Here is a 16,352-nt window from a genome sequence, read left to right as displayed (position 1 = left end):
TCTGAGCTTCTTCATTATAATTGCGACACCTTGCTTCATTTGATGCTACTTGTACATATTTGGTCAGTTATTTATTTGTTCTTGAAATATTACCTGCTAATTTATAGATCGGTGGTGAACTAAAAATTCATGAAAGTATTGTGATGGTGTTTGTAAGACAAACGTCCAAACTCAGTTGACTTGTTTTTGTGATTGCAAACTACTGTGGTGCACTTTGTTCGTACAACGCTACTACTTAGCAAGCTTGAATCGCTTACAAATAACTTGCAGTACACACCTGCAGAATTTCTTATTTTATTAATGTTTCTGAGACTATTGCCGATATTTCAACTACTTAGGCTTTCAAAGGATTTAAAAGTTAAAACTATAATATGGCATTGTTGCTTTTTTTCCTTTTATGTTTAAAACTGGGGAAAAGGAGTGACATGACTTGACGCTGAAAACGTTTACAGAGCAATTACGTGTACACCAGCTAATTGATTTACATAGTGCATTGCGGCACTACACCAAATTAGTCGTAGATAGCTATGTTCTTGATGAAACGTGCTGTTTGGGTAAGACACGAAACCCTGATGACAACTCTCGTCAACGTCAGCTTATACTGCCGGTGAACGTCACACTTGTGTTTCACTTAATATAGATAAGCGTCACACTAAAGCCAAAAGAAGACATTTTCCCTAAAACGCAGCATTTGCACGAGCCACCGTTTATCTTTTGCGCACAGACCTATAATTGCAACTGTAAAATGTGTTTAATAAGCAAAAAAAGAAAATTGTTTATTGCAGGCGAAGTTAGTCAATGAAGACCTGAGTTTAAGAATAAGTAAATCACTTTTTGGAATTTTTGAGTTTGCACTAAATTTGTGTAGTTTATTATATTATATCAAAGCATCTTCATTTGTGAAAGTTGTTTGTAACCTGATTCATTTTGTCACACCAATCCGAACAATATGGTTTGATACGTGGTTTGCTAAAGTTTTGTAAATGTTTAGCCCTATTTTCTTTAAAAAAAAAATTATGTGACTTAAGTAGTTCTTAAACTTAAAACACAAAAATTTTAGAAAAATGAAATATTGCACATGGTTTTTCTTTCTAGGTATGTAGTCAGAGCTAAGGTAGAGTGTACTTTACAGTTGTACAACACGGTTATTACTATTAGGTCTACAGTAGATTGTCTTGCTCTTGTGCAATAGAACAGCAAACTGTGATTTAACAAATCTAAATCGCTTTGTTGCAACCACCTTAACCTAGCTGTTCGGATTCAGATTTAGTTCAAAAGCTAGTTGTGATAGCCTGAACACCTGAACAGCATGCCATATTTATATTCTGTCCGATCTTTGAAGTGTTTGTTTCGAAAAAGTTGTTTTTTCTCGATAAAGTTCTACATTTTAAAGGAACTCGAACCTTTCCAAAGACAGGGCGACGCGTTCATGGATAATAAAACTTTTTAAACCGGACTACTGCACGTCAAAGTGGACTTTATTGTTGTTTATTTCAAAGGGTTGGAAGCAAAAATCAATACCTACTGTTTTAAGGCGCCATTAAACAAAAAACTAATCGACTTTTCGATAAACAAAAATAGCAAGATTGAAATAATTTCAATTGCTTTCTTATCGAAATGGTGACTCATTTATAAAAACCTTTTGCAATGGAAGAAAACTCGAAAATAATTTATTTAACAGATAAGCAAAAAGGCACTTGTTCATTGCAGTCAATTGTTTCTTCAATGGACCATGACAGAGAGTTTATCTTTCTTGAGTGTTTTCCTTCCACACTCGGAACCTTTTCAAACAAAGATGTGGTCTATGAAAACAAATTTACAAATCACAGTTACAATAAATTTTGCAATTTCGCTTTCAACAAATCGACCTTTGCAAATTCAGCATTGACGCAGATTTTTTGCAACATGTAGACCAATATCAAACAATCCTCAAAAAAATAGCCTGTCCGTTCAAAAGGTCACTTTTCTAGATCTATCAGCCAAATTCAAGAGGTTTACTCTTAAAATAACAACAACGGCCCTCGATGACCTCCAAAAATTCTATACAATTAGCGTCAAGCGTAACAATCGATTTTGTGGGCTCATGTACCCCTAAAAGTCTCGTTTTGATGTCCATCAATCTCAACGTTATCAATTGGGCATAGTCCGTGAAAAAACTGGTTTTGCGAAACACAAAAAACATGGTTTCTTGTCTGTGCTCTTTTTCTTGAAAAGGCGGACAAGATCAATTTGTAGTTTTGAAAGCAAAAACAAAGCAGATTTTGTCATTTAACAATTAACATAGCCTACTAATCACACAATCTTCGGTTACAATAATCTACTTCGGTCACGCTTCAACGTCCCTGTTTGATCAACTTCTGGTAACACCAAATAACTCCCATCCATCAAGCGTTTTCTTGATCGCACATTGCAACATCAGCTTTAAACTGATTGAGGGCAGGTTTTTGTCAAAACCTGAAAGAAACCATTACAGTGTGACTAAAATTATGCAAACAACTTGTGAACAGAATCGACCTTTATTAGTCAGTTAACTCGTATTTAGAAAAAAATACTTTGCAAAGAAACAATGGTTTTGGGTGTTACAATAAATTTCGTCATCTAAATCTAAGACGTCGACAGTCAAACTCACACAAGAAAGTTAGAGAGTTTCTATATTGAACTGCGAAGGGTTGGTAACAACAACTACATTTTCTGTAAAAAGTTTATCAGAAAATTTATACGTGTTTTGTTCACAAAGAACTTGTGCTCTCTTTATTTGTATTTTGTTTTTGTTTTTTATTGAAAAGGACGATCTTTATTCGAACTGGTCAAGGATTCTTTGAATCCCTGGAACTGGTGGGATCAGCCGATCAGCCTTAACAATATTTCCAGACGTTTAATATAAAATAAACAATAATAGTTGTAGCGATAGCCAACCAAGTGAGAAAACCATTTACCTCTTGTACTTACTGATTCAGTGTATAAAAGCAACGCAATATATAGTAAGAAAGAAACGCAAAACAATCAACTGAGGAACGTGGTACAGAACGCTCAATTGATAACACGCGCAGTGCGGTGGTAATCAATTCCAACGTCTGTACCAGAAAACGCTGAACTGTGATTATGTAGTGACGCTGGTCACGAGTTACATATATTCAACGTGAATAAAATGACGACTATAACACCTCCCCCGATAATTTTTATACACAAAGAAAAATATGAACAAGACACCGAATTAAACAATAACTCTCAAAGTCCGAAACGGGCCGGAGGTCTGCGGCGACGGCTCGACCTTCGTGGGTTGTGTGGCCCGAACTCCGGTACAGTTGGTGTGTCGTCCAAATCCGTTCGAGCTGAGGTGGAGACAGCGGAGGAGTCGACTGTTGGTGCAGGAGTTTCTCCCGGCTCTTGGTCCTCCGATGATGCATAGCGAGGTTGCAGTTGGTCCATATGGCGCCTCCACGTCGGACCATGTGGCAGCAGACGTACCAGGAAGATTCGGCTACCCTGTCGCTTAATCACCTCGGCTGGAACCCAACGAGGATCCTGGCTCCGTCGTGGAGTGAATGATAGCGCGTAACAGGGATCTCCCGGTTTGAAATGCCGTTTTGTACCTTCGGAGGCGTCCGTGTTGTGAGGTTTTTGTCGGGGTACCACTTGAGACGATGTGGGGAGAAGCGTGTCGATCTTGGTTCGAATCTGACGATTGTTGAGTAATTGGCTTGGAGAGTAGCCACTCGGAGTGGGCGTGCGTCGATACTGCTGTAGGAATTCCAAGACTGCTTGTTTCGGGGGCAGGGAAGATTTGCGAAGTGCTTGCTTGAACGTACGTACGAGGCGCTCCGCCGCTCCATTGGTTTCCGGATGGTAAGGGGCACCCGTGATGTGTACCATACCCCTCTCCTTACAGAAAGTTTGGAATTCTGTGGATTTAAAAGTAGTAGCATTATCGGTAACTACAGTATGGGGATAGCCGAAATGAGCAAAAATCTTCTTCTAGCAGGTTGATGGTAGCTGTTGAAGATAAGGAAGTAGTAGCATGAATACAAGGGTATTTAGAAAAAGCATCAATGCTGAGTAATCAATGGTAACCCATGAATTCTACCGCATGATCTATGTACAAGCGACTCCACGGTGCTTCTGGAACCGTCCATGATTGGACCTGGGTTTTAGATTGCGGTTGATATTCGCCACAGGTACTGCACTTGTGACAAAGTTCCGCGATGTCTCGCTCGATGTTTGGCCAGTAGACGGACGTTCTTGCCAACTGCTTCATTCTCTCAATGCCGAAATGTCCTTCATGAAGCAACTGAAGGACGGAAGGACGAAGTTTGGAAGGGATGACCACTCTGGAACCGTAAAGTAGACATCCGTAACAAGTAGAAAGAGAGTCTGCGTACTTACGGAACGGTTCGACCGGGTCTTGTGGAGAAGACTTGGCCGGCCATCCTTCATGAATGAAACGCATTACCGTGGAAATGATAGGATCTTTAGAAGATTCTTTACGCAGTGAGGCGGCATTTGGGGTCTGGACCTGCAAATCCAAAGCATCGATAGCACAGACGATATCAATGTCATCCGCACTTTCCTCTTCATCGAAGACTTTATCCCCTCCTGCTGGTAAGCGACTCAAAGCATCAGCGTTTTGATGATCCTCTGTCTTCCTGTACTCAATAGTGTATGTAAATTGCGACAAAAAGAGTGCCCAACGAGCCAAACGATTTGCTGCCAAAGAAGGTGTCGATTTGGTCGGGCCAAAAAGACTAAGCAATGGTTTATGATCTGTGACCAAAATGAATGATCTACCAAAAAGATATTGATAGAATTTCTTTAGCGCAAAAATTATCGACAAAGCCTCTTTCTGAATTTGACTATAGTTTCTCTGAGAGGCTGTTAATACTTTTGAAATGTTTGCTATAGGCCGTTCTGTGCCATCTGGGTAACGGTGAAACAAAGTAGCACCAATGCCCACACTAGAAGCATCACATGCGATACCTACCGGAAGTGACGCATTGAAATGTGTAAGAACCTCATCAGTAGATAGATGATGCTTCAGCTGAGCAAAAGAGTTTTCCTCTTGTTTTCCCCATCTCCAAGGAATGTCCTTTTTCGTGAGATGGTATAGTGGTTCTGCTACAGTAGAAGCGTTCAACGGTAGAAACTTCGAATAAAATTGTAAGGAACCTAAAAACGAACGAAGAGAAGATACGTCAGTGGGGGCAGACATCTCCAGTACGCCGTTTACCTTGGGACCTTTGGAGATGCCCTGCCTGGACAAAATGTGTCCGAGATACTCTACCTGAGGTTGTGCAAATTTACACTTGTCTTTCCTACACCTCAGGCCTTTTGAGTGAAGTCGATCGAGGAGCCGTCTAAGATTCTGGAGATGCTCCTCAGCAGTAGTGCCACTGACAAGAATGTCGTCTAGGTAATCTGCAACCCCTGGAAGGTCGGCTGTAAGGTCGTCCATGATCTTCTGAAAATAACCTGGAGCAGAAGATATGCCAAAAGGTAAAACATTTTGTAAAAGTACGCCACGGTGAGTGCTTAATGCGAGTCGTTTTCGACTGTCAGGACCAAGTCGAATCTGACTGTAGGCATCAGCCAAGTCTATCTTGCTGAAACCGTACCCACCACCCAACTTTTGCATTAAGTCTTCTGGTAAGGGTAACGGGTGACGATGGGTCTGCAGGGAAGGGTTCACTGTGACTGAATAATCGCCACACATGCGTAACTTGGCCTTCGCTTCTGAAGAGTTTGAAGGCTTACGGACTGGAACAACCGGTGTGCCCCAATCGCAAAACTGAACTGGTGTCCATACACCACGTGCAATGCCCGAATCATAGGCTTGTGCTAAGTCCTCCTTTAGCGCGAAAGGTACAGGCCTAGGTTTTAGAAAAACAGGTTTAGCATCAGACTTAAAATCTGTGTCTAGTTCATAATCTCGTAAGCACCCGAGTTCAGGCTTAAAAACATCTTTGAACTCGTCACATAAGAGGGAGCATGCTTTCTCCAGACTCTTATCAGGCTTGTCGCATGACTGGATACTCTGTAAAGTAGAATAGTTAGACAGAAGGAATTTATCGATAGAAATTCCTAAAGACGAGATTGCATCACGACCTAGCAAGTTTAGTCCTTTGACTGTCGTGACTACAAAAGGAATATTATCTGACCTTCCCGTGGAAGGACAAGTTACCTGGGCCGTGAAAGAACCCGTGATTGGTACTAGGTGCTTGGTAGCAGATTGGAACTGCGACACTGGTGCTTGCAATTGAGGTGCGCCTACCCGAGTCCAGACGTCGTTGGAAAGGAAATTTCCATTTGTAACAGTGTCCAGTTCTAAGTGTGTGGTTACCGAATTAATGGATATCGGTACTTCCAACTTTGAATTTCGAGGTTTTCTGCAAGAACTAGAAAGCATGTTAATTTCCTCGATACAATTTACCTTAGAAGGTTTGAATTGTCTAGCTTTCTTTCGACAAACACTCTGTAAGTGTCCCGTAATATTACAGAAATGGCAGGTGGCTTTCTTAAACCTACAGTCATTGGCGTTGTGGTTGGAATTACCACAGCGATAGCATTCTTTATTTTTAGAAGAAAAGAAAGTACCTGTAAGTTGCCTAGTTTTTGGAGGTTTGCTGATGGTCCTTACTTTCGCAACTGGTGCTGGTGGAGTGCCGTAAACAGTTTCTTTGGCCACCTTGGCTGCCTCTTCGGTTTCTGATGCAACCTCCACCGCACGTTTGAAAGTAAGTTCATCAGCTCTGATTTTGAATAACGCCTTAAGCACCGCCTCGTTACCTATTGAACAAATAAAACGAGTACGTAAAGCTTCGTCCAATGGATTTGAAATGGACGAGAAGTCACAGGTGGCAGCTGCTTGACTTATGCGGGCGGCTAGTTCTTGAGCTGTTTCACCGGGCTTGCGCTTCATTTCGCTCCAGAAACGGAATCGCTCCCTCACGATGAAGCGTTTTGGGTCGAATTGTTGAGCCATGTAATTTGTAATTTCCGTCATGGTGAGATCGTTGACTTCCTTTGGGTTTGTTTCCTGCGCAGCCAAATTTGTTAACATTTTGTAGATTGTAGGTGATTGATTGGTGAGAAAAACCTGCGGCATTTTGTCTTGTGCGACTGAATGTGCTGCTACAAAGGTGTTAAACCTCTTCCAATAGTCTGCCCACAGTTCAGTGGTGGCATTGAACGTTACGAACTTAGGTAAAGATACCTGTTGTTTTATTGTTGTTGGTTGTGGTCTTGAAGTTTGGGCTCGTATTTCTCGTAGTTGTTCAAGGTGGCGCTTTTCTTGGTTGGCAATTTGATCTTGATGACGTTGTTCTTGTTCTTGGTGACGTTGTACTTGTTCTTGGTGACGTTCTTTATTGTCTGGCAATTTGCTCCTTCGTCTGGCGTTCTTGGTTGGCAATTTGTTGTTGCAGGACTTCGATCAGTTTCTCCATGTTTCTAAAATCCTGTAGAAATTCTGTAAAGATCCTGCCGGCGACGCCAGTTAAATGTCTGTTGTATTTCCAGACGTTTAATATAAAATAAACAATAATAATTGTAGCGATAGCCAACCAAGTGAGAAAACCATTTACCTCTTGTTACTTACTGATTCAGTGTATAAAAGCAACGCAATATATAGTAAGAAAGAAACGCAAAACAATCAACTAAGGAACGTGGTACAGAACGCTCAATTGATTACACGCGCAGTGCGGTGGTAATCAATTCCAACGTCTGTACCAGAAAACGCTGAACTGTGATTATGTAGTGACGCTGGTCACGAGTTACATATATTCAACGTAAATAAAATGACGACTATAACAGTTTCCATCTTACCTCTTACAATATATAGAAGCAAAGTATTGTATTTTCAATATAGTCTAGTGCAGTGGTTCTCAACCTTTTTTCTTTCGTGGCCCACTTTTGTTTGCATAAAAGTTTTGTGGCCCATTCAGTTTTTATGTAAGAAAAAAATTACAAAAAAGGTTTATAAACAAAAAGCAGCAGAACATTGCCTTTGGAATGTTGCTGAAATCCCCTTGTTGAATCCAGGCGCTGACGCTTCACAGTATCTTTTTTTCGTTAAAAAATTCACATCTTCATCCTTCTCCTTGTAATTTGGATGACTAAGAACTTTACAACCTAATACGCATTGTCCTTTTTCTTTTCTGTTATCAAAAATTGATGTAGGCTGCAGGGGCGCCGGAACGATTTTTGAGTGGGCGGGGGGGGAAGGATTATGAAAAAAGGGCACTTTTGTGGCTGAAAGGCCATTTTTTTTGAAGTTTTAGGCAAAGAACAATAGCACGGAAGGGCATCATGCTATGTTATAATAATGTAACATACTGTGATACAGAATTTTGTGTAGTGAATATTATTTTGAGGCAACAATGAAAGATTATAATTAGGCTAAAAGCGAATAGCAGAAATTGTTACATTGCAAAATGTGCAGTAGCTTACATGACCTCAAAAGGGCATCATTGCCCCCTTGCCCCCCCATCTGCAAAAAAATTGAGGGCAGGAAGGCTTTCGCGCCCCCCGCTTCTGGCGCCCCTGGTAGGCTGCATACTGAATGTAATTTTTATCAAACTTAAAGATTCAAGTACTGTATTGTCAATTCCTCCCCAAAATAATCCACAAAATAAAATGCTGCACGTAGTCTACTAAAAAGCGGATCTGCAGAAGTTCAACGATTAAGGCTACCGCTTATAAAGATGGCTTAATTGTAACCACAAACTAGTAGTCTATTACATCATAAAGTGTTATAAAAACTGAGTTGATGTAAAACTGTACTGTATGTTGCAATACTTAGATAGAATGGTGATTGCCACTTTGTAGCTAAAAACAGCAGCATCATTCATTGTAACTAAACAAACACGCAAGTGTAAAATTGACTATAGCCTAGTGACAAAATTGAAACAAAATGTTTCAATAAATCTTTCAGTTTTTAAAATATGTCTGTGGCCCATTCAAAATGCTTCTATGGCCCACCAGTGAGCCATGGCCCACTGGTTGAGAACCGCTGGTCTAGTGGTACTGACGGTACGATGAACGTGGTATCTCGCTGAACATCAAAGGTAAGACACACAATCTTAAATTAGGCCGTCAAAGATGTTGACTTTCACGCTTTCAATTTCACGCACTTTACTTTAATTAAAATTCTTCCCGACCAGTTTTTCGTTTTGAAAAACAGTAGGCTCGTGTTTATGGCTCGGTTGACTGTTTTCTTGTATTAAAAGTCTGAATAGGATTACATTCCAAAAGGTTATTTTAACTGCGATATTTGGTAGCCTATAACCTAAAGTTGTGCAGTTACCGTATTAGCAGCTGTATGCTGAAAGTTGGCTGGAGAAGTATGAAATTTTAATTTAATTCTGATTGGTACGTTAATTGATCTTCGGTGAAAGCGTACCGTCTATTTTCACGATATGCCCTATAGGCAAAGCAAGTTGTATATTTATGTGTGAGATTACACAAAAATATTTTTTGTTTTGTTTAACCAACAAAACGTTCATTTATCATCATTTGCAACTTAAAACCGCCAAAAATGCCATTTTGTTTGTCTGAATAAAAACAGTAAAAGTAATAATGAAAACTTGTAAGCAAATAATTCTTTCGAGTAAGCTTAACTCATCAAATGAAAAGTTATATGAAGGAACCATCTGCACCAACAGTAAAAAAGATCAAGCATTAAAAAGATTTTTAAAAGGTTTTTAATTGATTTTTCTTCAGATCAACTGCAAAATGTTACCCTACTTAGCTTGAGCAGAGGTTAAAAATTTGCAACTATGGTAACTTTCAAAAACTCAAAAACATAGCACTATAGCATGTCTTAAAAGACAGCTTGAAATCACTTTCTAGCTAGCAAAAAACTGTCTCTCAAGCTTCAATGTCTGACAACAATATTTTGACAACTTCAAAACTATAAAAAATGCCAACTTTTTGAAGGAGAGTATTTATTTCAAGGAGCTTTTGTCGATACAACTAAACTGTCTATGTTATGCATTCTAATACAGTATAAAATATAATAATAATAGTACTGTATAACATACTCAGAAAGTAAAAGCCTTAAGCGTGGGTCGCAAATCATCAAAGTTATTACAAAGATATTTTTAATTCATATAGAGTAAGCCATATAGTTGATCAGTAGTCTAGTACAAAATTTGAAGATAGCTAAAAGAAAGTGATTCGTTCACTCATTCCTTCTCAACTTCTGTAAAGGGTTGAGGCTTTTTCATTACCGAAGCCTTTGTAACGTCTGAAAGCTTAAACAATAGCGTAGCCCCAGATCGAGGAATGGTCGACTGCAAAAAACGAAGCGCCTATTTGTTTCTTGCAAAAATGTAGTTGAAAAACATGCAATGTATTTTCAAGTGCCTTAGGATCTCCAGAAAAAACGGCTCCGACCCTACGGGGTTCCGACCCCCAGGCAAGGAATGGGATGGGACGGAATGGAAGATGGAAGGGAAGGCACATTTTAGGATGGAAGATGAAAAATGTCAAGGAGGAAAAGGGATGGCATATTTGGATGATGGGATGGAAGACAATCTTCCATCATTCCATCTCGATTCCATCATTAAGTTTGCACCGCCATATCAAGGTATACAAAAGTTGTAAAATAAATTGAGTAAAACTTTCCGTTTGATTACGTTTTTTAAACAGAAATATGACGATTGTTTTCGTATTGAACCAGGGCGGCTGTTGGCAGACGATTGTTTAAGGAAATGAAATCGACAATATTTACATTTTGTGAGTATGACAATGACATGCTTTCACTAAATTTAGACATTTAAATGCACTACCGTACATTAAAGAACCTCGCTTTTGAATGACTCTAATTTGTGAACACTTGAACAACTAATCAAAGAGTGAGAAACAATGACATTATGAGGCAGCCTGCAAAGCTTCATATACCGGTGCAGTAGCCTACATGGTAGAAAATTAATACATCAAACACATAAGTCTCCTATCCATGTAGAAGCTACACCGTGGAGTCACCGAAATAAAGCATAAGGTTTTGTAAGTCAAAATGTTCCCCTAACTTAAAATAAAACGCAATAGAAGAGTGAGTAAGCTAGGATAACACACACCTAGCTAGCATTTCCTATTCTGCCCCAACATCAGCAAGAGGAAAGTTAAGACAGGTAGATAAGCTTGAGACAGCCAATGACCTTTTTTACGTCTATAAATTATTCTACCATCAACCGTGGTAGCCTGGTAGGTCCCTTCGGTAAGAGTAAGTCTCTTGTCTCCTTGATAGGCACTATCCATATAAGCATGGCCACGTAGGTATGGTGTGCCTGCTGAGTGTTTGGATGTGTGGACGGCTCCCGGAGCGGACGTATCAATGGTGAGTTAGGTAACAATTCCACTTTATATCGATAAAAAAATGTAAACCTGCGAGGTATAGTGATATCCACCTTGAACTCTAAGCGTTGTGCGAAAGTAAAAAAAGAATTTACTAGTTCCAATATTGATGCGGATGACTAGTCATTATAATAATAATAATGTGAAGGAGAAAGAAAACCTGACACAAAGGAAACCCATCTTCAGACAAAAGCAGCTTTTTAATTTGGCTGAGGAGAACATGGTTTTACTCTCTTTCGGTGGTCAAAATGCACATCACAAAGTAACCTAGACGAATGTGTTCGCGATCCAGTATAAGTTATTGTTCCTCGACCTGATGGATGGTATAACTATTCCTGGGTGAAACATAAATGGTTGTTTTGCAGATGGGTTGTTAGTTCTGCTTGTAGGCCTGCTTAGCAAAAAAGGATATCCTTTCAATTAGTTCCTTTCAATTTGTGAACTAAACTGTTCTTGTCTTATCGGTTGTTACTTCTCCAACGAAAGTACGAAAATACTGTTTGTTGCATGTTAATGCATCAGCTAAATTAGGCATCTATACTGCCAATCAATAAAGTTTATTATTTTAAGTCGAGTCAATATTTAACTACAAATGAGAGAAATGGTTTATTTTGGAAAACTTTTTGTTAACTAAATATTTATTTTGATTGCAAAAAAAAACAATTTTTGTTGGAACCATTGGTTGAACTTTAACTTGGGCAAATTAATTTTCAAATCTACGTGGTGGAATGTTAACATCGTCGATTGAAAAAAAGTATCGTAGTTTGTGTACCACAAATGCAGGGTACTTTTAATCATCTGTTTTATTACCGTTTCACAAGCGTCAGTCGCTGAGGTCCGTGTATGTTAAAGCACACACTCACCATCCTGGCTTGTCAGTGCTCGCACTGCTGCCGGCTGTGCGACGAAAAAAAAATATGCGAAGTTCGCATCAGCAGCTGCCGTGTCGCATGGTGACACACGCCAAATGTGCATATGAGGTTGTAGACCTTGTGGGCCCGTGGTCCGACCTCTTTGTGCAGTGTCATCAGCTTTGACTGCAATATTGACCTCACTTTTTTAACATTATTAACAAACACAATCAGATATTCTAATAGCTGAACATGAAGGGAAAAAATTGTAAAATTAGAAACACACGCCGTATCAAAAGTTTCCGCTGAAGTTATATCGCAGCCAGGGCCGTGTAAGCACCACCTCGCCCCTCTCCCCCCGAAACCACTAGTGGGCCCCTATGTTTAGTGATTGCTCTTAGAAATAGGATGAGAAAGCGTTTAGGGCGGAAAACTCTTTCATTGTGCGGAAAAATTCACATTGAAATTTATCAATTTAATTATTATTAATTAACTATAAGCTATTTGAGTCAGAAGTGTTTACTTCGAAATATTGCATCGTTTTGTTAGTTTTTTGAGACACAAAAAACTTTTCACTTCCTTAATCCCCAACTATGCTTGCCCAATATCGCCGAGATGAACGAAATGTGGTTGAGCGAGCAAAGCGAGCGAAAAAAAATTACAAAATGGAAAAAAAATTGAAAATTACAAGCCAAAAATAGCTGCACGAACTAAATATGAGTGGGCCCCTAGTTAAAGGTAGGTCCTCAGTCTGGGGTTTGGAAAGCAGTAAATACGGCCTTGCATGATTTAATTAGCTATTGATTAATCGAGCTTCTGTAATATTTTTTTTTATTAAAAAAAAAGTTAGACAGACTAAAATGAGTGGGCCCCTAATCAACCGTGTCCTTTACCGGAAAGTTGCGGGGGACGGTTAACACGACCCTGGTCGCAGCACTTAAATATATTTGCATAGATCAATAAGCTTACAATTGTCTGAAATCTGACAACTTGTGAAATATTAGCTAATATACGACAATCGAAGTTTTTAAGATTACGGTACCATAAAGTTTATAAACGATTACCTTTTGAACCGTTTCTTGGATTCAAAAATTCCAAGGAACGTGTTTGCGTTGTTGTCGTTTTTCAGCCTTCACCTTACAGTAAGACTATGTTATTTTCAAGATTGTGAGTGGTAATCAGCTAAAGACAATGCGGATCGGTGTGATAATTTTGGGTCCGGTACGAATAAGATCCTCGCACTCATAAATCAAGATAAACGTTCCCGCTCCCCCCAATAAAAACAACACATCTCACTTTTTCACAAAAGAAAAACCTGAGGAGAACGAAAAATACCAGTAAGGTAGAGGTGATTCTCATACTTAATTCAAGCATTGGGGGATGAAAAGATAAGGTTTTCAATGTACTAAGCCGCCGGCACTAACAAGAGTAGGGTGACCAGTTCCTTTCTCTCGGCCGCCTTTCTTTCAGCAACTATGCCCACCCAATTTATTATACCCTGGGTAGAGGTGAGCGGCGTTTTTCAACAAATAGCTGAAGCCGGGAGTCGAACCAGGATTGCATGATTGGAAAGCGAGCGCCTTATCCGCTGCGCTATCCCACCGCGATCCATCACCAGTAAAATTATTGAAAAAAGAAATACTTTTCCTTGAAAGGCAGGAATTGTCTCGAAAACATGGATGATCCAAACGTACTATGTCTAAAGACTACGAGATATTTTTTTTGTTCTCATGCCTCCTGGAAAGATTCTTGACCCTTACAATCATCCCATACCTTGATTCAACAGTACTCCATTAACTCCCTTGCCAAGACTACTCTTCAAAGCTCTTTGAGGAGGTGGAAGATTCGGTTAAATCTTCATCTGATCAACTTGGTTTCCACGTTTCGTAGGAGTCTGACTCCCGAGGGAACATAAAATAAGATAAAGATAAAAAAAAAAACATTTATAGAGTCGGTTTCAGGTTGTTTCAGGCCTTTATAAAAATTTAGCACGCCCTGATAGTAAGAGGTATTCCTTGCTTGCATGAATCCAAACAAAGTAAGATCTACTTCTTGGTATTTTGACTTGAGAGTGCTGTCTGCAGAAAGGTCGATAAGGACAAAGCCAAACCCTAAACAGCGGACCATCTTCTTGTGTGCCCTCAGCTTACCACCCAGTGCAGCAAGTGGTTGAAGTGGGACCTTTCAATATACAACTCCCTCGCACACGATTGTGTCGATCTTTAGTGTATCAACCAAATGACTCGATAGAAGAAGAAGAAAGTTCGATAAGTATATTCTCAAGTTTTGTGGGCAGAGGCACAATCCTGGTTTTCCCAGTATTGAAAATGCAACTCATTATTTTAATTGTTGCATATTTGTTACATTTTTACTTACTTGGTACGTAATAATAATGCAACGATTTCACGATCTAATAGTAACTTATAACATTCAGAAATGCTTTGCGGGCACCTGAAATAGCTTTTAGACCCACCAGTGGGTCGCGATGTACTGGTTGAGAGCACTGGCTTGTCCACTATCCATATAGAAGTACAGGTTCATCGTGAAAAACGTCTGGGCTAAACTGGCTTATTAGGCTTAGTCATAGCCGTACGAGACCAAACCATTTTGGGGGGGCAGAACGTAAATTTGCCTAAACGTGCACGCTTTTATAGAAATTGCCCAAATATAATGTATGCGGTGCATGATAACAGTGAAAAACTGACATAACAAGATCACCAGCAGTGGCGTAGCCAGGAATTTTGAAAGGGGGGGGGTTTGATGATGTGTCTCGCTTATGGCGACACCCATTGGCGGGGGGTCTGGGGGGCCTCCCCCAGAAAATTTTGAAAAATTACTTTGAATTTGGTGCATTCTGAGAATATTTTCAACAAAAATGTGGGTATGAATATTCCTGTAAAATTGTGCTGTCCGGTGGCATAGCAAAAGGATTAGATCATGTTTTCTTGGGCATTTTTCGGAAATAAAGCTACAAGTCTCTATGTTTTCTTGTTGCTAATTCCTGGCTGAGATATTTGAATGTTTGGTAATGGCAAAACTCGCTCTTTGCATATTTCATTTAAAATTAGGCAAACTTTGTTTTTGAGGCATAGACTGAAAGCATCATTCTCAATATCGTGACGTCACACACGTGCCAAAGGGGGGGTGCAACCACCAACCCCCCCTCCCTTGGCTACGCCACCAGCTACCTAGAATTTCTTACCAAAGGAATCAAGATAGAAGAACTGAATTCCTCTTTGAAGATACCTTGCTTGTGCATGTGCATTGCTCGATGCTTCTGCACTTTGGCATGGTAGATAGGAGTAACAAATATTGTTTTACACACCACAAATAATAAACAACCCCACTTAAATATTCAGTTGTGATGTCATAAAACACTCAGAAAAATAAACATTGCAGAAAACCGGCTCAGTGTGACCATGCGGATTCAGAAAAAAGTACATAACAATAGAGAAATTATAATTAAATGTAATAAAACACAGACATACTACTTCTGTTCAAACTTCAAATAAACTTTGTTTTGAAATCAATTAAAGTAGTTTTGATGATACGAATTTTAGTACAAAAAATAAAAAGATCTGGCAGCACTACTTCTAAAAATATAGTTAGGCTGGGTAATTTAATGACAAAAATTAACTAATATATTCTAAGGTTGCATACAGACGGTGACGTAGGATTCAAAGAACCCAATTAGTCTAACAGTTCGTATTTACATTGATTCGATGTCTGAATATTGAATAATATTCAATCGTCGGATTTGCAGAAGGCGTCGTTGGATTTTCAAAAAATCGCCGAATAGTAGCAGACCCTTTTATAAAAGTAACCAAACAAAGCTAAGCTACACCTTAATATTACTTTTAACAGGTAGGTATAGACCTAACATTTTTTTGTTAAATGTTGTGGTGTTGCTTAGCTAATAGCTATGTCTGTTTATGGTTGAAAAAGTACTGTAACCTCTCCACCTGAATTGTTTTATAATTAAAAGTGTTCACCAGATTTATATAAATTCATATTTTGTAGTCGCCCAAATCAAGATGATGCATTTATGGATATTATGAAAAAAATTAAAGACTTTGTAAATTTTGATGCGAGGCAACTGTATCATGCCAATTGGGCAGTTTTATAAATAGACTATGATCAGATAATTTCATA

The 16,352-nt window shown here is 39.2% G+C and overlaps 1 protein-coding gene across 1 annotated transcript; it reads right to left on the bottom strand.

The window, feature by feature from the left end:
* Positions 1–2,794: 2,794 nt before the first annotated feature.
* On the bottom strand, positions 2,795–14,741 carry LOC145780251 (uncharacterized). The gene is made up of 4 exons (XM_082591955.1): positions 14,674–14,741; positions 4,384–4,643; positions 3,304–3,902; positions 2,795–2,854 (listed from the first exon to the last, which is right to left on the bottom strand). The coding sequence occupies exons 1-4, from the start codon at positions 14,739–14,741 to the stop codon at positions 2,795–2,797; spliced, it is 987 nt and encodes a 328-aa protein (XP_082448081.1).
* Positions 14,742–16,352: the final 1,611 nt, after the last annotated feature.

The sequence above is a fragment of the Aplidium turbinatum genome, chromosome 11, assembly GCF_918807975.1.
Source record: "Aplidium turbinatum chromosome 11, kaAplTurb1.1, whole genome shotgun sequence".
NCBI classification, from domain to species: Eukaryota; Metazoa; Chordata; class Ascidiacea; order Aplousobranchia; family Polyclinidae; genus Aplidium; species Aplidium turbinatum.
The sequence above is the reverse complement of the archived record's forward strand: the minus strand, read 5'-3'. Positions and strand labels throughout refer to the sequence as shown.